Here is a 24,356-nt window from a genome sequence, read left to right on the forward strand (position 1 = left end):
GCCGAAAGCCAAACACTCTGGCTAGACTTATAAATGCCCTAGGGCAGATAGCCTAGTATGAACCTATGAACCTAAGATGTCTTGATACATTTGCTATGATTGTCCTTTATGTGATTAAGGGGTATTTGAACCTGCTGCAAATTTCACAAGAGTATTATTAGGGCTTTCCAAGGGCTTTGTCTTATATTGTGGCATATCTTTCAAGCATCCTATGCTGCATGCCTACTATGAAACATTTTAGCTACTTATGTCAATTATCTTTCACCTAATATGAGGTTTACCTGCTCCCCTTGTTAGATGTACAGCAGCTTGATCATTGCATTTCAGTGTCACTTCACAAGTAAGGTATTGTCACTGTCACATTCTGTTGTGTGTACCCATTCATTGTACATATTCTTATCATCAGTTCCATACTGCATGTTATATGTGGCTGTGCTTTGGCTGTCCTATGCCCTTTTGCGCAATAGTGGTACATGAACCTTTTACACATTTTACAATGATAACCTGTCTGCTTTCTAAGGCTTTGTCCATCTGAAAGGTGCATTTTTACTAAAATACTTGCTGCTGTTTGTCTTCTGCATATTCTGAGTGTGCTTCCTGTATATTCTACATTGCCACTTTCCTTTCAGAGGTAAAACCCTATGTCAGCATGGGTTTGTTCTTATGTATGCCATGTCACCTTCAGCAAAACACGATTCTTTATGTCTGATTGACATAGTAATGTCAATCATGAAATGTGTAGAACTTATCCTGAAATGATTTGAACTTAAAGTAGGTTATAATAGGGGATAAAATGGGTAAAGGCCCCTTTATGGATAGAGTTTTAGTCATGTTTCACTGACTTGACATGATGAACTGGAATTTACTGAAACCTACCCTGTACATGTAAAACATGAAACCTACCCTGTACATGTAAAACATAACTTTTAATGTTGTTTATATAAAACAGCATAATATACCATTGTACTAAGAATTTGTCATCTACAGATATGAGGCTTCCACGTGCAACTTTTCAGTGTATTGCAATTAGTTCTACAACTCAGTGTTATGTACTATTATGCTAAATTATGATTTTCCTTTTCTCCTTTTTATAATCCTGTGGTTTATATTCTTCCTGTAGTACAATGTTTTTGTTGTAATCTGCTCAGTGTCACTTTGATCTAATCTGGATTAATCTAGCTGTTTATGCTGATGTCATCGCAGACTTATCCCACTGTTAATGGAATATTGTGGAATGTTTTAGCAACATTTCATCCACATTTTTGATTCAGTGATCATTCTGTCATTTTGTTCTAGCTCAAAAGCTGTGGAACACTTATGCAGCTGTGATTTTTGTTTCCTGGATATTTACTGGAATTAGTAACTTTGTGCATTATTACTCATCTCCAAACTTGCATCCATTTAGATATTCTGTACCATTCACTTGTCTGCATATGGTTGCCACCTTTGGGTTCCCCTTGCACAGACTTCTCCAATCATCTTAGAAATGAGTCCACTATTTATAGAAACACAGCAGATGATAACTAAGAATATAACATAATGAATCTGTGCTAAAAAAGCATGCCATAAATGTGAAATGAGGAGGAGAGAATGATGTTTCAATTGAAACTGGAAATCTTCTCCAGAAACAATGCAAAAACATAAAAAGCAACTTAACATGCTGATTAGCATGACATGTACGTATATTAAAAATCCTCACATGCAGTTTAAAAGAATCTCAGCCATGAATTTTTTGTGATATGAAATCCCCAGCTGTGTTTACAGTATTTTGATCTGTACTTTATCATTTGCAATGGTTTAATTGAATGATAAACACCTGCCTCATTCTTCTTGCAGCATAATACATTTCCTAATGTTTTTATTGGTAAATTGGCAGTAATGTAGCATGTTGCCAGGATCATTTTACATTTTTACACAAATGATAAGCTGGCAGATTACTTAATAATAGCTTGCATAAATGTGGCTACAGTGAACAAGCAGTTTTGAGTAACACAGGTCAGTTTGTCTGCCTTCAGTTATGTCACCACTTGTTATATATTGGTGGATCACTGTTATGACTGTTAGATGTGCTTACAATGATTAGTTATATGTTAGATGCAAACAGTGTATTTTATTTTATCTCTCTTAACATAACCATTCTATTTTGCTGATCAATTATATTGTCTAGTCATCCATTTGAGGAGATTTTAGTGCCATTTCCCAGCCAGGGGAATTGACTCTCATGTCATTTGATGATTAGGACATTGAAGCAGGCCAGGCAGCAACCAATCATGCATTTGTAGGGGAAGAACAAGGTTGTTAAGTCCATTACAGTAGACAATAGCAGACATTACTGTGTGAGCGAAGGAAGGGACTGAGCAAGGTCCACCTGCATTTCTGTCCTTTCAGGCAATTCTGATTTTTCACTATACATCTTACAATGTATTTTATAGCAGTGTTTCTAGTATGCATGATAAAGGTGTTTATGGAAGGATATCTATATGTGTGAGATGACACTGGTGACAGTGTATTCACACTCTCACAAGTTACATGTGTAGTCTCCAACATAACAGGGTAACTTTGGCTGGCAATGATAGTAACATGCAGGAAGTATGGTCAGTTGATTCAGTGGTACTTTCTGCAACAGTACCGTGGAAGGCCACCATTTTAGAGACATATTTAGAGGTAGTGGGTGAGTGCATTTTCTAACACAGTGATCCACATTGGTTCCAACTGTGTCCACCACCTGCATAGAATTTGATATATGTGCACCCACCCGAGGAGGAGTTTATATCATGAAAAAGAGAGAGATGTAAGGTGGCACAGTACCACACTCACCTCAGCACTGTCTTTGATATGTGTTCAACACTATGAATAAACTAACGGATGGTATATGTTAGTGACACAGGAACAGCTGGGTGCTGTGCACACCACTGTGAAGTATGGGAGTGTACTCTAAGAACTCTAGTAATATTTGTATTGCCTGCACACTGAGCTAGAGTATATGCACAAGGAGACAGCAGTGCTATTGAGATCACTGATGGCAATTGCTGCTACCATAGCTACATCTAGAAAGTGTATTACAACACGGTGCTTGTTCTGTTATGAAACCAGATATGCCCCACCAAATGTTGTACTATTACAGTGAGGATGTGGCTTACAATTCACAAGGCTGATGCCTGTGATACCCTAACACGAAAGTAATTTATTAGAAGCTTCTTTTAGGTTAGGTGGTCAAAGCAACACTTGTGGTTGTAGCCACAGAAACACACAGTCCATACATCTCTATGCTTCTTATAACTGGTGACAGAGCTTGACTAGTTCCTTTGTGGAGTCCATTTAGAAATTATCCACAGTCTGTTCTTCTGTGAGTTGTTGGTATGTCAGGTGCTGTCTGTGCCTTCTGTGGTAACACAGATGGCCACATTGTACAACACTGGGGGCATCTGCTCCTTCAGTGGTTCAAAATGTGTGTTGTTACTGTGCTGTTACTGTGGTATTTCTACTTTAGTGTGTAGCATGACTCTCCTTGTATACCACAAATCACATTGCTCAGAATGGGTATGTACCACTGCACAATACCACTGTTTTATACAGTTCTGAGTCATCCAGCTCTTTGGTTTCCTTAATTTTCATTATTAATGTGGCTCATTTGAATTGAGTGATTCATTTTCATGTCATTCTGCACTCATTGGCATTATTTGATAGATCGGTATTTCACCTTTGAGCAGCTTCACTAGTTGTTTCACAGAATCACCCATGCACTGTGCATGGTCACTGCCTATGATTATGTGAATAAAAGAATGTGCTGACCATCTACGAATACCAGACAGATTCTTTGTTTGCTTTTGTTGTAGGTATTATATTTATACATATACTGACCCTGGAAATACTAGTTAGCATATAAGTTTCAGTACAGTAGTAGTGGCATGTTCTTCACATTTTAATTGCACTATTTGAAAGTACTATTTTCTATACATAGGGCAATTCTGCATAGTATTTTACTTGACTTGCAAAAGTACTGTTTAAGTTGGAAAACTCTTGACAATACATTGATTTTGGATTCATGCAGTTGACTTTAATCTTCCTGTAGAGCAATAAGACTTTGCATGCACACATATATGTATTTGTTTCAACAGAAAAAAAGGCCAGTACAGCTGATTGAAACTAATGTGAACAGACATAAAAGCTTTTTTTTTTCTGTACAAAACTGTAATATGGCAGGGATCCTAGAACTTGACCTTTCCCCACTGTAGTGCAGTCAAGGAGTTATGTATAAAGGGTACATGGGATACAGGGTGGCTTTCCCCTGCAATAAAAATTGTTTTGTTTTTTTTTTTTTGGTTGAGTTAAAAAGTCTTTTCAGATAGATGATTTATGGCTCTGTCTTTTTTTTAATTAAATATGATTAACCAATTTTTTATCCAAAGAAAACAGAGAACCCAGAAATAAACACTACAGATGCTAGAAGAAGATGCAAAAGACAATGACCAGATGTCAAAACTGAACTTCTGACATTAGCACTGAGCACTGTGTTGCACGTGCCATCTTCTATTAATAATACTAGTAATGATATTTCTAAAGGATAAGTCATTTAAATTAGGGGCACATCATCTTTATCATTCATTTTGCAAATAACAGGCATTCTTTTTTCATATTTTTTACATTAATCCAGTTTTCATTTTATGTTCAATAAGATAATTTTAATTGCAGAGTAGTAGCCCACCTAGTCACATACTATAACAAAGTTGTGTTTGCTTTTACTTTTTATTTTAGACTATTTAAATTAGAACACTCGTCATATGAAAAGCTATATTATGCTTGCATGCACTGTTGGAACATGTGATCTTGGACTTGAAGATAAATGAGTATTCATTGTGAATTTTCTGTGTTCTTTTCTTCTTTCAGGTACAGAAGGGGTTGTATTTGACCACTCTGTGGAAACACCATATATTAGAGCAGAACCCTCTCAAGATCTCAGGTTAGTCACCTTAATTATAATATTCTTAATTATTAATAAATTTTGACAAATTTTGAAAATGGATTGCATTCTGCATTTAGAAACAAAGTTGTCAGCTTGTTAATTTATGAAACAATTCCAATAGATTTTAATTTGAAAGTCTCTGGAAACTCTTTTTGAGCTTATATAATTTATAAATCGTTACTGTGTATATATACAGATTACATGTTCCAGGTCTAGAACACCTGAAGCCACAAAACTCACTGTGACTGAATACTGAATATGAAATGTACATACCTCTGTAAGCATTGAGAGGATGACTGTAAGTGGAATGCTCTATTTTGGAATTCTTTTTGATTTTTATCACTCAATTCCAAAAGTAAATAGCAGATAATGTTTTTAGGTTCATTTAGTGCCCTGCAAACTTTTATCTCCTTTATATGAAGTATAACTTCATTTTACTACATTTTTATGTTATTTTCTGTCACTTTCCTACTTTAGACACAAGAGAAGAGTCTTTGTGGGTTCTGTTCAAGCAGCTTTATTTTATACAAACACACCATGATAGAGATTTACTGACTTTAACTTAAGTAACTTATATACAGACTACTGCAATCATACATGCTGACTCTTTGGCTGCACTCTCAAAATGGCACTAGGAATGGCACATGCTTAACATTTATACGTGCATGCTCAGACTTTGATGTGCTTCTTAAAGATACAGCACATAGCGTGTGCTCTCTGATGTACATCCTCCCTCTTGAAAATAGGCTTCTTTAGAATAGTAACTAGAGGTTGATGATCAGTTTCAATAAGAACAGCTTCACCATAAATATAATAATGAAAAGTAGAACATGCAAATACTATTGTCAAAAGTTCTATCTCGATTTGAGCACACTGCATCTCAGTTTGGGTAAGTGTTCTAGATGTATAGGCTTCTGGTCTGCCCTCTTGGATTATAACTATGCCTAAACAAATTTTGAAGCATCACAACACATAGTAACTGGCTTGTTTCATAGTATCTTAATGTAGGTGGGGTGGAAATTTTCTTCTTGAGGTCTTCAAACGCTTATTGGTGTTGTTCTAACCATGACCATGCAACAGTTTTGTGTATTAGCTCTCTTAAAGATGCTGTCAACTCATTGAAGTCTGGTATAAACTTGCCTAAATAGTTGACCATACCTAAGAAACACTGTAAAGCTTGAACATTGTCTGGTGCTGACATCTCAAGAATAGATGCTTGCTTGGTAGGGTCTGATCTCAAGCCAGTACTAGTAAATAAATGAATTACATATCTAACTTCTGGGAGACTGAATTTGTACTTCAAAGGATTGAGCTTTAAGTTCACTTCACGTCCTCTGTCTAGAACATTCTTAAGGTTTCTGTCATGGTATGCTTCACCATTGCCTCCAACCAATAAATCTACTATTATGGCACAAGGATAACCCCAAAAAATTGCTCTATTGCATGCTAAAAAACTTCATTTGCAGAATTTATTCCAAGTGGCATCCTTAGAAATCTGAATCTGCCAAATGGAGTACCAAAAATAGTTAGTAATGAGGATTTGTGATCATGCATCACTTGCCAAAATGAACTCTTTTCATCCAAGACAGAAAAAACAGTGGCATTTGCTATTAGTGCTGTGACCTCTCTGACTGTGTGCATTTGGATGATATGGTATTTTCAATGCTTTGTTCAAATCTCTTGGATCAATGCATATTCTGATTTCATTTGAGCCTTTTTTCTGAGCTGCTACTATAGATGATACCCATTCAGTTAGTTCTGTAACTGGACAAATTACACCTTGCTTCACCATTTTATCCAACTGAACTTTCATTTTGCCCTGCATATGTATTGGAATTCTTCTTGCTGGTCTGACTACTGGAGTGATCTCTGGGTCTAACTTCTTGGAATACACTAATGGAAGTCTGCCCAACCTGTCATCAAAAACATCAGCATATTCTGAGAAAATGGCTTGAGAAAAATTAAAACTAAGAGATGCACTTATGTGATGAACTTTCGTAAAAGAAAGCAGATTCATTCTCAAAATGTCTTTGAGATCCAACAAAGACAGTTCTGATCTTCTGACTACACAGAATAACAAGTTGTAACAATTCTTGGCCAAATGACACAAAAGTATCACTGAGCCTTCAGTTTGAATCTCTTCACCTCCATAAGCAACAAGTTTCACACTAGTGGCCACATTGAGTTGCTCATTAGTTCTCACCCTAGCAAATGTGTCTGCTGACATAACATTACAATTTGAACCAGTGTCTACTTTAAGCTCTGTGGATTTACATTGATCCGGACAGTACAGAACACTTCCCTTTTTGCCCATAAATTCACTGCATCAACTCTTTCACCAATTACTGATACACCATCCACATAGAAAGCCGACTGCTGTGTCTCTACTTGATCAACCTGCTTTTCTGTTTGACCTTTCTTTACAATTGCATGGTCTACCTGATTAGCAAACTTTTTGAAAATAGTTAAATTTTTTACACTTACGACATTACTGACCGAATGCTAAGCATTTTCCTTTAGACTTATGATTTGTACCGCAATTGCGACAGTTAACAATAAAGCTGGACTTGTACTGTAGTTAGAATGCTCCTTTAACTGAACTAGTCTTAGAACTTGCTGGAAAACCACACAGTTTCCTTGATGAGCCAGCAGGGTTGTGGCTGCCATCCGCTTGGTAGACATATTTCTGTTTGCCTCGTGCTACCTGCTGTCTACATTTGCTCTGGAGCCTGCTGAGACCATGCTCTTGTCACTTGCAAGCATACTTGTGTGTTTTTCTGTCACTTCTTGGATTTGGCAAATCTCTATGGCTTTACTCAACATTAAATCACTGTCACAAAGCAAGATCTTTCAAACAGCAACACTATTAATACCACACACAAGCCTTTAATTAAATCATATTTTAAATCACCAAACCGACACATTTTAGCCTTGTTTCTCAGATCAGTTATATAAGCTGCTAAAGTTTCCCCTGGTTTCTGATCTCTTGTGTAAAACAAATGCCTCTCTAGTGTAATATTTGTCTGGGGATTACACATTTCTCTAAACTTACGCTTCAAACACTCAGGGTCTTCCCTTGACTCAGCCTGCACACCAGTAAGACAGTTTTCACCTTCTTCTTCATATATTGCTGGTGCATAGACAAATTAATGCTCTGTTTCTCTGGCCTCTGACCCAGCTAGGTTTAGCAAAATTAATGCCTTGGTGCCTACATCTTTATCTGAATAATCTGCTTGTATAAAAATATCATACTCTTGCTCAAATATTCTCCAATTCTCTGCAATATTCTGATTAAACACAAGAGGTAAGGACTTTCGGAATCTGTCTGCCATATTAACAAATTCCAGTGAATGGTTTTGCAAATGAGCACAAACCCATACAAATATGCCAGAAATTTATGCCAGTACGTGTAACTTTCCTCAATAGCACAAAGAGTCGATGTATAGCTGTACTTTAGAAAATAAGTCACTTGGGCACTATAATACTCTTGAAATTACTGTATTGCATGAAATTGCCACTTAGTATAAGAATATCAAAGTAACTGCACAAGGCAAGCCTCTGTGCAACTGGACTTTGCGAAATAAGTTTCTAGGGCAATGTAATACTTTTGAGATTATTGTATTGCTAAAGTAGTTTATCATCATTTTAAGAAACACTTCAAATAACTGCATGATACAAATGAACTGGGAAGGAGAAGCTCAGAGTCAATAACATTTCGAAGTAATAGCATTCTGCGAATAAACTGTACACAACACACTGAAACGTCCCCAAAAATCACAGCACCTTTCTAGGAAATTCTTAACCGTGCAAGAAACACTCTGTAACGGTGGCACTTTATTTATTTATTTATTGTATTTATTACATTTGTTAACCAGGTAGTGTCCGACTGGGCAAGTAGCCTGTTTTCAGCAGAGACCTGGGAAGAAAAGCTCCAGTACTCAGAATACATAGACATGAAAACTACAATATTAAAAAAGTAAAAAGTACAATGTTAATACAAATTAAAAATTAGAAACAGAATTAAGAATATGACATATCATAAAATAAAATAAACATAGTACAATTAATTCAAAGACATACTGATACAGAGCAAATAAATTAAGAACATTTAGAACATTTGACCATAGGTTTTTGAATCAAGAAAATCATTGAGCAGTAGATCATTTCTTGGTTGACTGAGTATACAAACTGACGCTGACTTGGAGCATTGTACAGCTACATATACTATGCAATAAAATGTGTCATTGAGTAACATAAATATTTGTAGAAGTGACATTAGAAAATAAGTTGGACAGTAAAAAAACATCCTGAGCTGAGTTTAACCTGGTGAACAGCATGTGCAGAGCCAGCTATGGATAAGGTATTCGTTTAGCTTTATTTTGAAGGAAGAATAGCAGTGCATGGCTTGCATGCTTAGAGGGAGAGCATGCCAGGACTCTGCCCACTCTCCAAATGTTTGGAAAAATGTATACATAACCAACTTCTTAAGTACCTAATCAATGGTAATCTCCTAACCTCCCCACAGCACTGCTTCAGACCTAATCATAATACCTCAACTTCCCTACTCTCTTTCACATGTACTGTTGCTGAAGCCATGTATAACAATCAACTAGTATCCTGTCTCTTTCTCGACTTATCCAAAGATTTTGTTACTGTCTCTCATTCTAAACTTATTTCCAAACTAACTGACCTTAACCTGCCCCACCCCCACTATTAGCTGGTTCTCAAGCTATTTCTCAAACAGACTCCAATCTGTTAGATCGCAATCTGACTTTTCTCCTTCCTCCCTGCCCAAACTGGTGTCCCTCAGGGCTCAATTCTGGGCCCACTGCTTTTTAACATCTTCACTAATAACTTATAATCGTCCTGCACATCTTCCTCCCTCATATAATATGCCGACAACTCCACTCATCTCTACCTCTAAAAACATCCCCAACCTCCTGCCCATTACAACAACATACTTTCACATCTGCAGAAAAATGGCTAACTGAACACCAACTTATACTTAACCCCAAAAAGACTAAGCTCCTTCATTTCCTACCATAATCCCTCTCTCACCACACATCCACTTTTACTATTCTATCACTCAATAAAACTCCCATCACAGCCGATCCCCACACCAAATTACTAGGAACTATAATTGATGACCAGCTAAAATTTGACATCCATATGCAACACCGTATAAAAAAAAGAAAATAACCAAAAACTGGGCCTCCTTTACAGAAATAAAAAATTCTTCGCTCCCAAATCCAGAGTTTTTCTTGCTAAAGCCTTTCTCTTCCCTTCTCTTCTCTATGCCGTCTCTATCCTTACCGATCTACAGTCATCACTCTTATCCAGACCTGAACAGGCCTACAACAGCATAGCTAGATTCGCCAGTAACCTGTCTTACAAATCTCATTACCTTGCCCTAAACCAACTCCAGTGGATTAAATTCCCTCAGCTACTACATCTCTCACAGCTAAAATTCACACTCTCCCTGCTAAATATACCCTTGGCCTGCCTCTCACTCTCTTCATCAGTATCTCACTACACACCAAGTTCGCTCTCTCCATAGCTCAGACCAGAACCTAGTAGACATCTACAAACCAAACAAAAACATCGGCACACTCCTGTATAAACACTCTGTCTCCCACACCTGGAACAGAATTTCCTCTTACATGTGCAACATCACAAGTACCACTCGCTTCAAATCTGAAACTAAAAACCACCTCCTGAACTCCAAAACCTGTTCTTGCCATAATCCCCCATGAACTGAAACAACTCTACCTGTCACAAAGTCTACCAAATATATCTTTGTCCTTTAGCCTGTCAAAGTCTTAAACAATATCCTCTAAACATCTCACACTTCATCAACAATTAGGGATGTTTAGTACTACAAGTCGGTCAAAATAGCTCTAAAACTCTATCTATATACTTTGAACCCATTTTGCTACTGCCAATGTATAATTAACTGTCAACTGAGAAGTTTAGCACACAAATCTTAAACCAAGCTGTTAATACAACATTCCACCTATACTACATTTATTGTCTGAACATAATACTTGAACTTAGATGTCAAACTGTATTTTGCACATATTTGGTTTCACTTAAACACTTTACTGTATCATAATCTGCTAATATTATTTAATCACATCTATTGTTTTCACTTTTTTATCCTTCTTATTGTACAATGTTAAATTCATATATATATATATATATACATATATATATATATATATATATATATATATATATATATATATATATAAAATGTATTGTAAACCTTATATTTCTGGAATTATTCTCCTCAGGACTCCACTGAAAACAGGCCATCGTTTCAGTTGGGCTAACCTGGTTAACAAATGGCAAATAAATAAATAATACAATTTTATTTACACGGCTTCTGAGATTACAGTCGGTTATTAATAGGTTGGATTTGGAAATTGTAGGTAGAGTGAAAGGAGTGCTAGTTTTGGAGAGGAGTTGGTTAGGAGAATGTGTGTGAGTTTTGGGGGAGGTGTTGGAGTATGGGTTGAGTCTTTGAAAGGATAAGGGTTGGGGTGGATGTCAGATAGTAATTTAATATGTGTAAGGGAGTGCAGTAGTAGGTTTTTTAGTTTGGTGATTGCCTGCTGGTATCTGAAAGTGGGTAGTTGAGGGCTTGAGGATTGTATGTGCTTGAAAGAATATAGTAGGGAGGAGGAGGTGCTGTATAACTGTGGGCAAATGTTGCTATATGGTGTAGGTGCCTGTTGGTAGGATGTTAGAGTTTGAGATAAGGGGGGATGGTATATCATGATATAATTAGGAAGGTTAGTAGCACTGTAGGCAAGGTAGAGAAGGCCTGCTAGAATATAGCAGACGTAGTTAGAGAAGTAGGGCTGCATAGTAAGAGATGTAGTGGTGGAAAAGGTGGGAGTTGTCAAGCCAGGTATAGGTGAGGAGGTTAAAAAAGTGATGCTAGAGCCAAATAGGTAGTGGAGTGGTCAGAGGACTTTGAGAATAGACACTCCCAACACAAGAAACTTTTAGAAATGGCTATACTTTTACTGAACTTCATGAAATACTTGCACTTAGCACACAAATGACTCTTCAAAATACATGCACAGTAATAAGCACACACTGTAAGCACTTTTACACACTTTGAATTACTTCGAATAACTTTAGTTATGCCCTTCATACAATACGAAGCTGTAGCTATACCAAAACACAGCACTTTGTCAAAAAACATGCAGTCGCCTTGCTTAATTTACACTTAATGTGCCCCTTTTTGTCCTTGTTATATTCGTTTCACTTGTTTAATCTCTTTTATACCATTGTAGTTTTCTTGTGCTTGTTTTTCTCTAAATATGCCCGTTCTGCCTTAAGCATACTCGTCTTTCTTTTAAACATGCTCATTTTGCTTTTCTGTTAATTGTTTTATCAAACACCTTTACTTTAAACATTTCCTTTAGTTAATACAGCTTTTATGCCTCCCACTTGTTTAGTAGTGTGTTTTGTGCCCTTGTAATGGCCCGTTTTGTCCTTTTTATGAAATAATTAGTTTGTGTTTATTCTCATTACTTTTGCTTCTTTTCTGGCTCTTTTTCATGCTCATTTCTCTTAGTTTACCTTCACTGTCATGTCTGCACCTCATGGCTCCAAATCTTATTCTCTGCGATCCCAGTTCTGACACCATGTTGATCTCCTACTTAGGACATAATAGAAGAGTCTTCGTGGGTTCTGTTCAATCAGCTTTATTTTATAGAAACACATCACGATAAAAGTTTACTGACTTTAACTTAAGTAACTTATATACAAACTAACTGCTGTAATCATGCATGCTTGCTGTCTGGCTGCATTCTCAAAATGGCACTAGGAATGGCACGTGGTTAACATTTATACATGTATGCTCAGTCTCTGACGTGCTTCTTAATGATACAACACATAGCATGTGCTCTCTGATCAACATTTTCTAATTTATTTATGTTTTATGTTTTGTAAAGCTATTTGCTACAGTGTTCAAACCTGTTAAGTGCATATTTTTTTGTTAATTACATTTTGGATTTAATTTAGAACATATACTTTAAATGTTACAGCATAATCACTGCCAGACATTTTCTAAAAAAACAAAACATGCTCACATTGAAACCATACCTATCATGAGCAACAGTAACCTTCTCTCACCATGAAACTCACATTTGTTGAAAATACATCTGGTAACACATCCTATTTACTACAATTATTTCCTTCCTTTACACTGTAATTACTCTGGGGTTCAAGTTCAAGCATTTAAAGACACACAAATACACACACACACACACACACACACACACACACACCTTGCACCCATATGCACATATCAGTTACAGCTGCTTGGATTACTGTATACCTCAGTTATCTGCTTGAGATCAAGAGAATGAATATGACTTAGCTTCTTGCTGTCACAAAACACAGGGTAACCCATATCCACTCACATATGCGTTCTCAACTTCATTGCTCAAGAATCATAGATATTTGTCTTTATATTAAAAAGTTGATAAAATAACAAGCTTTTATTGAGAAAGATGTTTTTGAAGGATACAAATTCTGAAACTCACATGCCTGTCATTCTTTACTGATCTCAATTCACAATATCTTGCCAGAAAGGTACACATTTTATATGGAACAGACTGAAATGCATCTCAACCTCATTGCTCATGAATTCTGTACAAAGAAAAAATAATAAGGGGATACATTTTAAATGTTTTATTTTTCCAATTTGTTAGGTAGGTAAACCCTCGGAACAAAGTGTGCCTTTTCAGTGGCATTCCAGGAGCACTGCCTAGTAAAGTTATTTGCTCAAAGTTGCACAGTAGACAAATTGAATTGGAAGGATTCAAACCCCATACTATTGACTATAGAGAGCAGGTTGTTAACAATGGAGGGCTATACGTGCTACACAGCTTTAATTAATTTGTCATGACATGTATTTTCTGAAACATAAGAACTATGACGCTCCAGTGAATGGCATTAATGACTGACTATAATCCTCATTGATTTACGAGAAGGTAAAGAAGTTAACAATGGATGGCGCAGTGGTGTAGCAGCTGTCACCTCACAGCAAGAGGTTCTTCGGTTCGATTCTTGGCTGTGGTGCCCTCTATGTGGAGTCTGTGTGTTCTCCCTGCATACATGTGGGTTTCCTCTTGTGCTTTAGTGTCCTCCCACATTCCAAAGCATGCTGGAGGTGGATTGGACACTCTAAATTGGCCCTAGGTATGATTGTGTGGTGCACCCTCTGAGGAGGGTGGATTGGACACTAAATTGGCTGTAGGTGTGAGTGTATAGTACACCCTCTGAGGAGGGTTGGGCCTTGGGCTAGCAATCCGATCCTGTAAAAGCTGTACCTGCTACCGAAACGAGGGCTGAAGGGCACTCATTGCCCTATGTGCTGAATGTATGGGAGCAGATGCAGGATCCAGGAAAGAAGTTAACAAAGCTGTGGCAGTTAGTGCAGAGGAATAAGGCTCTCATCTCTCAAGGATATTTTTTTTTTTGGAGAAAAAAGGTACATAGTTTTGAGTCTGTACCTCTATTAGCCCATCTGTGTGACTCTTAGCAAGACACATAACTCCTGAAGAGTGGATCTATTTCAACAAATAGATTTAAGAAAATGAATAAGACATAAATTGCTTACTGTGTGACTCTGAGCAAGTCACTTAACCCAGTACCATAAAAAAGTGTTTTTATTTAACAAATAGAAAATGCTCTGCTTCACCATTGCCTCCAACCAATAAATATACTATTATGGCAAAAGGATAACCCCAAAAATTTTGCTTGGTTGCATGCTGAAAGACTACACTTGCAGAATTTATTCCACATGGCATCCTTAGAAATCTGAATCTGTCAAATGGAGTACCAAAAATAGTAATGAGGATTTGCGATCAAGCATCACTTGCCAAAATGAACTCTTTTCATCCAAGACAGAAAAAACAATGGCATTTGCTATTAGGACTGTGACCTCTTCAACTGTGCGCATTTGAACGATATGGTCTTTTCAATGCTTTGTTCAAATCTCTTGGATCAATGAATATTCTGATTTCATTTGAGGCTTTTTTCTGAGCTGCTACTATAGATGTTACCCATACAGTTGGTTCTGTAACTGGACAAACTACACCTTGTTGCACCATTTTATCCATCTGAGCTTTAACTTTGTCCTGCATATGTATCAGAATTCTTCTTGCTGGTCTGACTACTGGAGTGACCTCTGGATCTAACTTCTTGGAATACACTAATCGAAGTTTGCCCAACCTGTTATAAAAAACATCAGCATATTCTGAGAAAATGGCTTCAGAATAATTAGAAATAAGAGATGCACTTATGTGATGAACTTCTTTCGTAAAAGAAAGCAGATTCATTCTCAAACTGTCTTTGAGACTCACCAAAGACTGTACTGGTCTTCTGACTACATGACAGAATAACAAGTTGTAACAATTCTTGGCCATATGACAGAAAAGCATCACTGAGCCTTCAGTTTGAATCTCCTCACCTCCATAAGCAACAAGTTTCACACCAGTGGCCACATTGAGTTGCTCATTAGTTCTCACTCTAGCAAATGTGTCTGCTGATACACTTTGAACCAGTGTCTGCATTAAACTATGTGGATTTACATTATCCGGACAGTACAGAACACTTTGCTTTTTGCCCATAAATTCACTGCATCAACTCTTTCACCAATTACTGATACACCATCCACATAGAAAGCCAACTGCTGTGTCTCTACTTGATCAACCTGCTTTTCTGTGTAACCTTTCTTTACAACTGCATGAGTTCTACCTGATTTCCAAACTTTTTGAAAATAGTTCCATTTTTTACACTTATGACATTGCTGACCGAATGCTAAGCATTTTCTTTTAGACTTATGATTTGAACCGCAATTGCAACAGTTAACAATAAAGCTGGACTTGTACTATAGTGAGGATGCTCCTTTAACTGAGCTAGTCTTAGAATTTGCTGGAAAACTACACGGTTTCCTTGATGAGCCAGCAGGGTTGTGGCTGCCATGCGCTTGGTAGACATATTTCTGTTTGCCACGTGCAGCATGCTGTCTACATTTGCTCTGCAGCCTGCTGAGACCATGCTCTTGTCACTTGCAAGCATACTTGTGTGTTTTTCTGTCACTTCTTGGATTTGGCAAATCTCTATGGCTTTACTCAACATTAAATCATTGTCACAAAGCATGATCTTTCTCACACCAACACTATTAATACCACACATAAGGCCTGTCTTTTATTAAATCATCTTTTAAATCACTAAACCGACACATTTTAGCCTTGTTTCTCAGATCAGTTATATAAGCTGCTAAAGTTTCCACTGGTTTCTTATCTCTTGTGTAAAACAAATGCCTCTCTAGTGTAATATTTGTCTGGGGGTTACACATTTCTCTGAACTTGTGCTTCAAACACTTCTCTTGGCTCAGCCTGTACAACAATAAGACAGTTTTCACCTTCTTCTTCATATATTGCTGGTGCATACACAAATGAATGCTCTGTTTCTATAGCCTCTGACCCAGCCAAGTTTAGCAAAATGAATGCCTTGGTGCCTACATCTTTATCTTAATAATATGCTTGTATAAAAATATCATACTTTTGCTCAAATATTCTCCAATTCTCTGCAATATTCTGATTAAACACAAGAGGTAAGGGCTTTCGGAATCTGTCTGCCATATTAACAAATTCCAGTGAAGGGTTTTGCAAATGAGCACAAACACATACAAATATGCCAGAAATTTATGCCAGTACTTGTAATTTTCCTCAATAGCACAATGAGTCTCTGTAGAGCTGAACTTTGGAAAATAAGTCTCTCGGGCACTATAATACTCTTGAAATTACTGTATTGCATGAAATCACCACTTAACAGTATAAGAAACATATCAAAGTAACTGCACAATGAAAGCCTCTGTGCAACTGGACTTTGCGAAATAAGTTTATAGGGCATCGTAATACTTTTGAGATTATTGTATTGCTAAAGTAGTTTATCATCATTTTAAGAAACACTTCAAATAACAGCATGATACAAATGAACTGGGCAGGAGAAGCTCAGAGTCAATAACATTTCAAAGTAATAGCATTCTGCAAATAAACTGTACACAACACACTGAAACGTCCCCAAAAATGGCAGCGCCTTTCTAGGAAATTCTCTACAGTGCAAGAAACACTCTGTAACGGTGGCACTTTATTTATTTATTTATTTTATTTATTACATTTGTTAACCAGGTAGTGTCTGACTGGGCAAGTAGCCCGTTTTCAGCAGAGACCTGGGAAGAAAAGCTCCAGTACTCAGAATACATAGACATGAAAACTACAATATTAAAAAAGTAAAAAGTACAATGTTAATACAAATTAAAAATTAGAAACAGAATTAAGAATATCACATACTATAAAATAAAATAAACATAGTACAATTAATTCAAGGACATACTGATACAGAGGAAATAAAGTAAGAACATTTAGAACATTTGACCATAGGTTTTTGAATCAAGAAAATCATTGAGCAGTAGATCATTTCTTGGTTGACTGATTATACAAACTGACGCTGACTTGGAGCATTGTACAGCTACATAGACTATGCAATAAAATGTGTCATTGAGTAACATAAATATTTGTAGAAGTGACATTAGAAAATAAGTTGGGCAGTAAAAAAAGATCCTGAGCTGAGTTTAACCTGGTGAACAGCATGTGCAGAACCAGCTATGGATAAGGTATTCGTTTAGCTTTATTTTGAAGGAAAAATAGCAGTGCATGATTTGCATGCTTAGAGGGAGAGCATTCCAGGACTTAGCTATTTTGTTAGAGCAGAGGGAGTCGCCATGGTAATTGTGACATTGTATAATTGTGAGCAGTGGCTTATCAGAAGACCTAAGGGACCTGGTGTTTACCTGTAGTTGGATTAGGGTGAAAGTTGCTGGGCAACTATTGGGGTTATGAATGATTTTGTGGGTGAAAGAAAGTTGGCAAAGTGTTAGCAGGATGGGGAGTTCTAGCCAACCGAGTTTTTGAAGAGTGGTTCAGTGATGGGTTTTTTGGGGGTGATTCATGGCAAAGTTTGCTATTTTGTTATAACAGGACTCAAGATTATGAAGGTCGGTTTTGCCGTAAGTTTGTAAATGTGTGTGAGCAGTAGGGAAGGGTAGATAGCAGTTGAGATTTAATAGAGGCTAATCTGGCTTGGGGTGTTAGTTAGGGTTTGGCTCTATAAGGAGTATCCAGTTTAGCATGGACCTTTTTGATGGTTTGGGAAATGTGAACATCAGATTTTAGCCTATTGTCTATTGTAATACCTAGGAGCTTGGCCTGATTTGTAGGTTAAATGTGGTAACGTTGGCTGATTGTATGCCCAGGGGAGGGAAGTACTGCTTGTTAGGTTTGTTGGAGAAAATTAGTAGATTAGACTTATTTGGGTTTAGTATGAGCTGGTATTTTGATAGATAAATTTCAGTTTCCTGGAATGATTTTGCATCTTATTCGTGTCGTCTGTGTACTGTATGATTGAGGCATGTTGGGTTGCTGAAATTAAATTATTAATAAATAAGATGAAAAGCAGGGTACCAAGTATGGATCCTTGTGGTACACCTATGTATACTGGCAGTAGTGAGGAGAGAGTGTTCTCCCATTTAGTAGCCTGTTGACAGTTAGATAAATAACTGAGAAACAATGTTAGGGATGCTGAACTAAGATTGTATGAGGACAGGTTATTAAGTAATAGTTGGCAGGAAATGGTGTCAAAAGCTTTTAGCATGTCCAAGAAAATTGCTTATACTAGTAGTCCTGTGTTCATAAAGTGATGGATAGTGTTGTTGAAGGCTATTAAGGCTGTGTTTGTGCTGTGCTTGGGTCTAAAGCCATGCTTGGTTTTGGATAGAAGGATATTAGTGGCAAGGTGGTTCAGAAGTTGCTGATGAATGCATTTTTCTACAATTGTTGATATGGGTGGGAGGATAGCAATGCAGCAGTAGTTTCAGATATCTCTAGAGGGGCCACCTTTGTGAAGGGGGATGATGTGTGAGACTTTCCAGAGTTGAGGGACATATTGTTCAGAGACTGAGCAATTGATTAGTATGGACACAGGGTAGGCAATGGATGAAGCTGCAATTTTTAGGAACTCATTTGGTAGTTAGTCAGCTGTGAAGCAGTATGATTTTAGTTTGCCTAGGAGCTTTTTGATGTAGGAAATTTAACTAGGTTTGAATGCAAATAGTTTAGTAGGGCTAGGGTCTGTGGGGGCCATTGTGAGTGGTAGATTTTGGTGGCTATCTAGGAGGCTTGTAATTGAGTTTATGAACTTTGCATTAAGTTGAGAGCCTAACGGTCAGGGGCAGCTCGTGCTATAGGACTGCGGGACTGCAGCCACTCTACCTGTAAAATGGGTCCCCCACCTGTAAAATGGATGAAATAATTCCCCCCACCGAAGAACATATTAAAATAAAAATTCTCGGACTCAGCACATGCATGCTTAGTTCCTGACTGCTGTGTTAGGCAGACCAGAACTCCAAGCACGCATGCTCAGGCATTCTGAGCTCCAGACTGCTCTGTTAGGCAATCCGGATAGGGAAGGTAGGAAACTCCACCCTTCCAACCCAGAGGTCTGTGCCGTGACGACCGCTCAAACCGGAAGGTCACCGGACTGCATCGCCCGCAGGCTGGACCAACAGCAGGAGGCTCCAGCCTCCTCACATCTAATGGGAGACCCGACGGCATGCACGGGCCATTATGGAAGACCGATCGGATTGCTACGGAGGAGCTGGTCTGAGGACAGGTGATCGCTGCGGAGAGCGTAGCTGAGTACAGAGACAGGTAGGGTGTTTATGAAGGAGTGCACGCGTGCACGTGTGTGTGTGTGTGTGTGTGTGTGTGTGTGTGTGTGTGTGTGTGTGTGTGTGTGTGTGTGTAACATGCCCCAGTTTCATGGTGGTGGGTAGAAAATAAGGCTTGGCCCCACGTGACAAGAGCCTGAATTCCCTAACCACCACCATTTGTAAAACATTTGCAGATTTTTGCCTCATATTTGTTCTGTTCCTCATAAAATCTGTGGTTTCTGTATTTTTGTTACTTTACTTAACACAGCCAGTAGTGCAGTGTTGTCTGACAGCTATGGGTTGTCTGGTTTAATTCTTGGCTGTGGTGCCTTCTGTGTGGAGTCTGCATGTCCTCCTTGTGTTTGTATGGGTTTGCTCTGGTGTCCTCAGTGGATATTTGTCTCTATTTTTTTGGACTGCATTCCCCTATTATTGGCTTTGACCAGGTTTTTTGTGCCAAGGTTGAGAGCTATGGTGATAACTGAACTCACTGAATATGTTTGGGGCTGTATTCCCCCATTATTGGCTTTGTTCTGGTGTTTTGTGCTAAGATGTTGACAGCTATGGTGAGAACTGAATTCACTAAATGGTAGCCATTTAGGTTTCAGTCTTCCTTTTGTTCATAAAAATAGATGATTTGGCATAGTGGTATGGTTCTCTGGCTGTTTTGCACAGGGTCCTGGGTTCAATACTTGGCAGTGAAATGTATGGTGGTAACATAGCATTTTATTCTAGCAACTTTCCAACATTATACAAACAATGTTTAAAATGTGTCCCTGGTTTTTGGGCTTTTGTACCCCCCCCAAATAAATTTTGGCTTTTTCCAGATTTCTTCTGCTACAAAGTTCAGAGATACAGCTGAGTGTCGAGTAGATTTTACAAGGAGCTGAGAGCTGCAGGGGAACAAAAGTTTAGTGCTGCTTATGCCAAATCTGCTTACATTATAAATAGCACAACAGGTAGTGTACTTGCTTTTGATGCAGAAGGCTGTGGGTTCTACTCCCACAGTAGGTAGATCCATTGCTGATACTATACTCTGTTGTAAAGGTGATGGATGCTGCAGTCCTCTTTGGTGAAGATACCTAGTAACTATGAACCTGTTATCAGTTTGCCATCCATTCCCTATTGTGATATTACTAGCATTATCATTTTTTTAATGCAACATAGGCAATTTATTCCTCAAGGGCAACAGGCACTTTATTTGTAGATGAAGCAATGACATATAAAGTTGTTTGCTAGCAGTAACCTCTTCATTAGTTAACAGATTTCTTTAATGTGTAATTATTTAGATGACTTTTACTTCAGAGATCGTGCATATTTACTGATACTGGTGGACTGTAGAAGTTTGAGTAGACTTTTATGATGGAAATGTTCTGAATTGGGCAGTTTTGTCATTGCTGGTGCATGCATTTTGTTTCATTGTTTACTGGAAAAATGTTCAAAACAATAAATTTAAAATGCCCTCTAACAACTGTACTGTATTGTACAAGGAATATAATTTAATACAGTCAGGAAGGTGTATCAAAGAGCATGTGTATGTTTCGTGTTCAAGCAGCCTATGATTTGAAAACAGCCCCAAATTAATCTTTATCTGCCACTGTCAAAATGGATTTTCTTTGAATGTGGGTTTCAATGCTGTTTCAATGAATGTGAGTTTCAAGGGCAGAGAAGTTTTAATGCTAAGTCTATTTTCATTGTGAGACTGCATTGCTTTGTTTAGCAGATATCTATTAGGGTATATGCTGTAAAATATAAAATAAAACTTTCAAATGAAATCCATATCATCGCAGAAGTAAAGCAGTATACACATTACAGTGTTTATGGCAAATGGGGTGAAATAACCAAGGAATGGGACATTGGAATGGCTGCGGGGGGGGGGGGGCTCCGTTTGACCATGATTTTGTGGGGGGGGGGGGCAGCAAACTCAGACTGCCCTGGCTGAACTTTACCTCTCAACTGTCCAGAATTTTGCAGAATGAATAGATTTTTGCTTCTTATTTTTGGTTTGTTCTTCATAAAATTTGTGGTTTTCTGCCAAATCATTTAGGAATGAAGTCACTAAATAATGACAGACATTGAGTTTCAGACGTCATAACCTTCAGAAAAATGCATGCTAAAGCAAGACCTGTTATTCTATCAACTGTCTTTTTAGTACTGTTTGTATGTTCCCCCAATATATTTGGCTTTATCCAGATTTCCTGCATTAAGCGGTTGAGAGGTACGTGCAAATAAATCGCTTTATAGAATTAGGAATATCCAAACCTCTCATCTGTCTCCAATTTTGGCTCAAAATTTTGCTCTCCCCCTAATAATCCCTCTGTAAAATGGCAATTTTGGAAGAAAACGTGGAGGGTTTACAATTATAAATAACTGTAATGATCAAAGTTATAGATTACTTTTATTTCAGAAATGCATGTAGATGCTCTTATTTTGTCAGCTGCTCAAGTTAACAGTACTAATTTTAAAAAGGTGTCCCTTCTTTGACAGGTTCCCAGCTGTATTGTGGGGCAATTTTATATTTTTGCATAACATATTTGGTCTGTTTTTCATAAAATTGTGGTTTTCTGGCAAATTAGTAGCAAATCATTAAAGATTGAAGTTATAAAATAATGACAGACATCGAGTTTCAGATTTCATACCCTTCAAAAATTCATACTAATGCAAGACCTACTACTATTCTATTATCCTGTGTCCCACTTTATGTATGGATTTGTCCAGATTTCTTGCTCTGAGGTTGAGAGGTATGAGTGTCAGAGCCATCACCGTCAGCCAGAGATATTTCAAACTGTGACCTACCTGTTGCACTCCACTCCCCATTGTAGTGGCTCTGGATTTGTCCAAGCAAGGCACGGAGCAGTTATGCAGTGTAAGTGTGCAGAGTATACCCCCATCCAAGACAGACCACAGGTATGACTGCGGCTTTTCATCTGTCCCTGATTTTGCAGAATGTTCTGGTTTTCTGTCATATTTTTATACTGTTGATTTATGCTTCTTATTATTCAGAAAATGCATGCTGTCGCAGTGCCCTGTTGCTCTGTATTAAAGTAGCAATGCTTTAATGACCATCAGGTAAGCTAGTCAGAGATTGTAAGATGCAAGTAAGCTTTAATAAGCAGACTGTTAAAGAATTACCAACATTGAAAGCCTTTTCATTGTTGCCATGCAGAGAATATTTACATAACTAGATAACGTATAAGCCTTGGGTATTGAAATGCATATGACAGCATTTGTAATAAAGGACAAGGTTACTGTATTTTCAGAAGCTCATTACATTTGTTGGAGACTTGCAGTTATCTTTGCAGGCTTTACCCGTAAACTAAATAGAATGCCAATATATCATGCGTGGTCCATAACTTATGCAGTAATCCTTTAAGTAATTTATCTTGAGCTTGTTTCTTGTTCGCTGTTCATTTTTTACTTTGATCATGTGTTCTCCATGAAACAAGTAGATAGTTATTGTCAGGCAGCAGGTCTTTTTTGGATAAGAAACATTTTTACAAGTGGGGGTATCACAGAGATTGCTACTTTCAGCATGTTACTTGGTAATTTTATAAAGCTGAATATAAATTATAATTAGAACTGCAGTGCAAGGAGAAGTGGTTTGAGCTGAGTGCTGCTTTTTTTATACGTGATTTTGACTGGCATTCCAGTAATGCATTTAAAAAGCAATTTATTTTTTCATGCCTCACAACTTTTGTGTTTCAATCTAGATATTAAGTAAGTTGTCATGTAGCCAATGCACTGAAATATTTTTTTTCTTCTACACTTCATTTTGTCTTGATTGGACTCTTGTAATGACAGTTTGGCACCCAGGGCAGTGTATTTAATTAAAGTTCCAGTTGTTGCGGTTTTGAGCATAGCTCCACCCCTTTCTGGTTGGACACACACCTTCCCATTGGCCCCACCCATTCAGCTGTCTCCTGCAGCCCCCCTTTAATTTGAAGTCACCAGCCACCACTGATAACAGTTCAGTGATATTTGATGTGGAAGGAGTGGGGGTGGAGTTTTTTCATGGTTTGAGGAGGTGGTTGATTGTTTGCCAGGATTTCTGTGGGTTATGTAGGTACTTTTGTTGAAAAGTTTGGTAGTAATGTTTCTTATCATTGTAGATTGGTTTCTTAGCTTGGTTTCTTATTTGCTGATAGGCTGTGATGTTGTTATTGCTTTTAGATGATAGGTAAAGGGTCCTGGCTCTGTCTTTTTTTATTAGTAATTTATTGTCTTGAGAAAGACATGGTAGTTGCTTGGTAGATGGTTTAGTTTTTCTACTTTTAGAGAGCCTTTAAACATAATTGCTACACCACCACCTCTTTTGCTTATTCTGTTCTTTCTGATAGCATTGTAACTGTTGCATGTGATTTCAATGTCTTTGATGTGGGGCTTTAACCAGGTTCCTGTTATAACTGCAATGTTGGGGGTGTAGGTTTCAAGGATAGCATGGAATTCTGAAATGTTCATCCCTGCCTTCCCTTGGACCTGGTGGTGTGTGAAAGCCATGCTCTTGAGTTTAATTGTATAATATCTCATTTTTACATCCTGTTTTTAAGGCTACAACACCCCTTACAGAAAACCTGAAAGAGGACCTTTTCTTCCTTA

At 37.7% G+C, this 24,356-nt stretch overlaps 1 protein-coding gene across 1 annotated transcript in view; it reads left to right on the forward strand.

The window, feature by feature from the left end:
• SGCZ (sarcoglycan zeta) overlaps positions 1 to 24,356 on the forward strand; it is a 3,417,736-nt gene that overhangs the window by 2,983,184 nt on the left and 410,196 nt on the right. The window contains exon 8 of the mRNA XM_044062501.1: positions 4,888 to 4,960. Coding sequence (XP_043918436.1) covers positions 4,888 to 4,960 — 73 coding nt within the window. The remainder of the gene's footprint in view (positions 1 to 4,887; positions 4,961 to 24,356) is intronic.

Source organism: Protopterus annectens, chromosome 2.part1, assembly GCF_019279795.1.
Source record: "Protopterus annectens isolate FY-2018-M chromosome 2.part1, PAN1.0, whole genome shotgun sequence".
In the NCBI taxonomy this organism is placed as follows: domain Eukaryota; kingdom Metazoa; phylum Chordata; order Ceratodontiformes; family Protopteridae; genus Protopterus; species Protopterus annectens.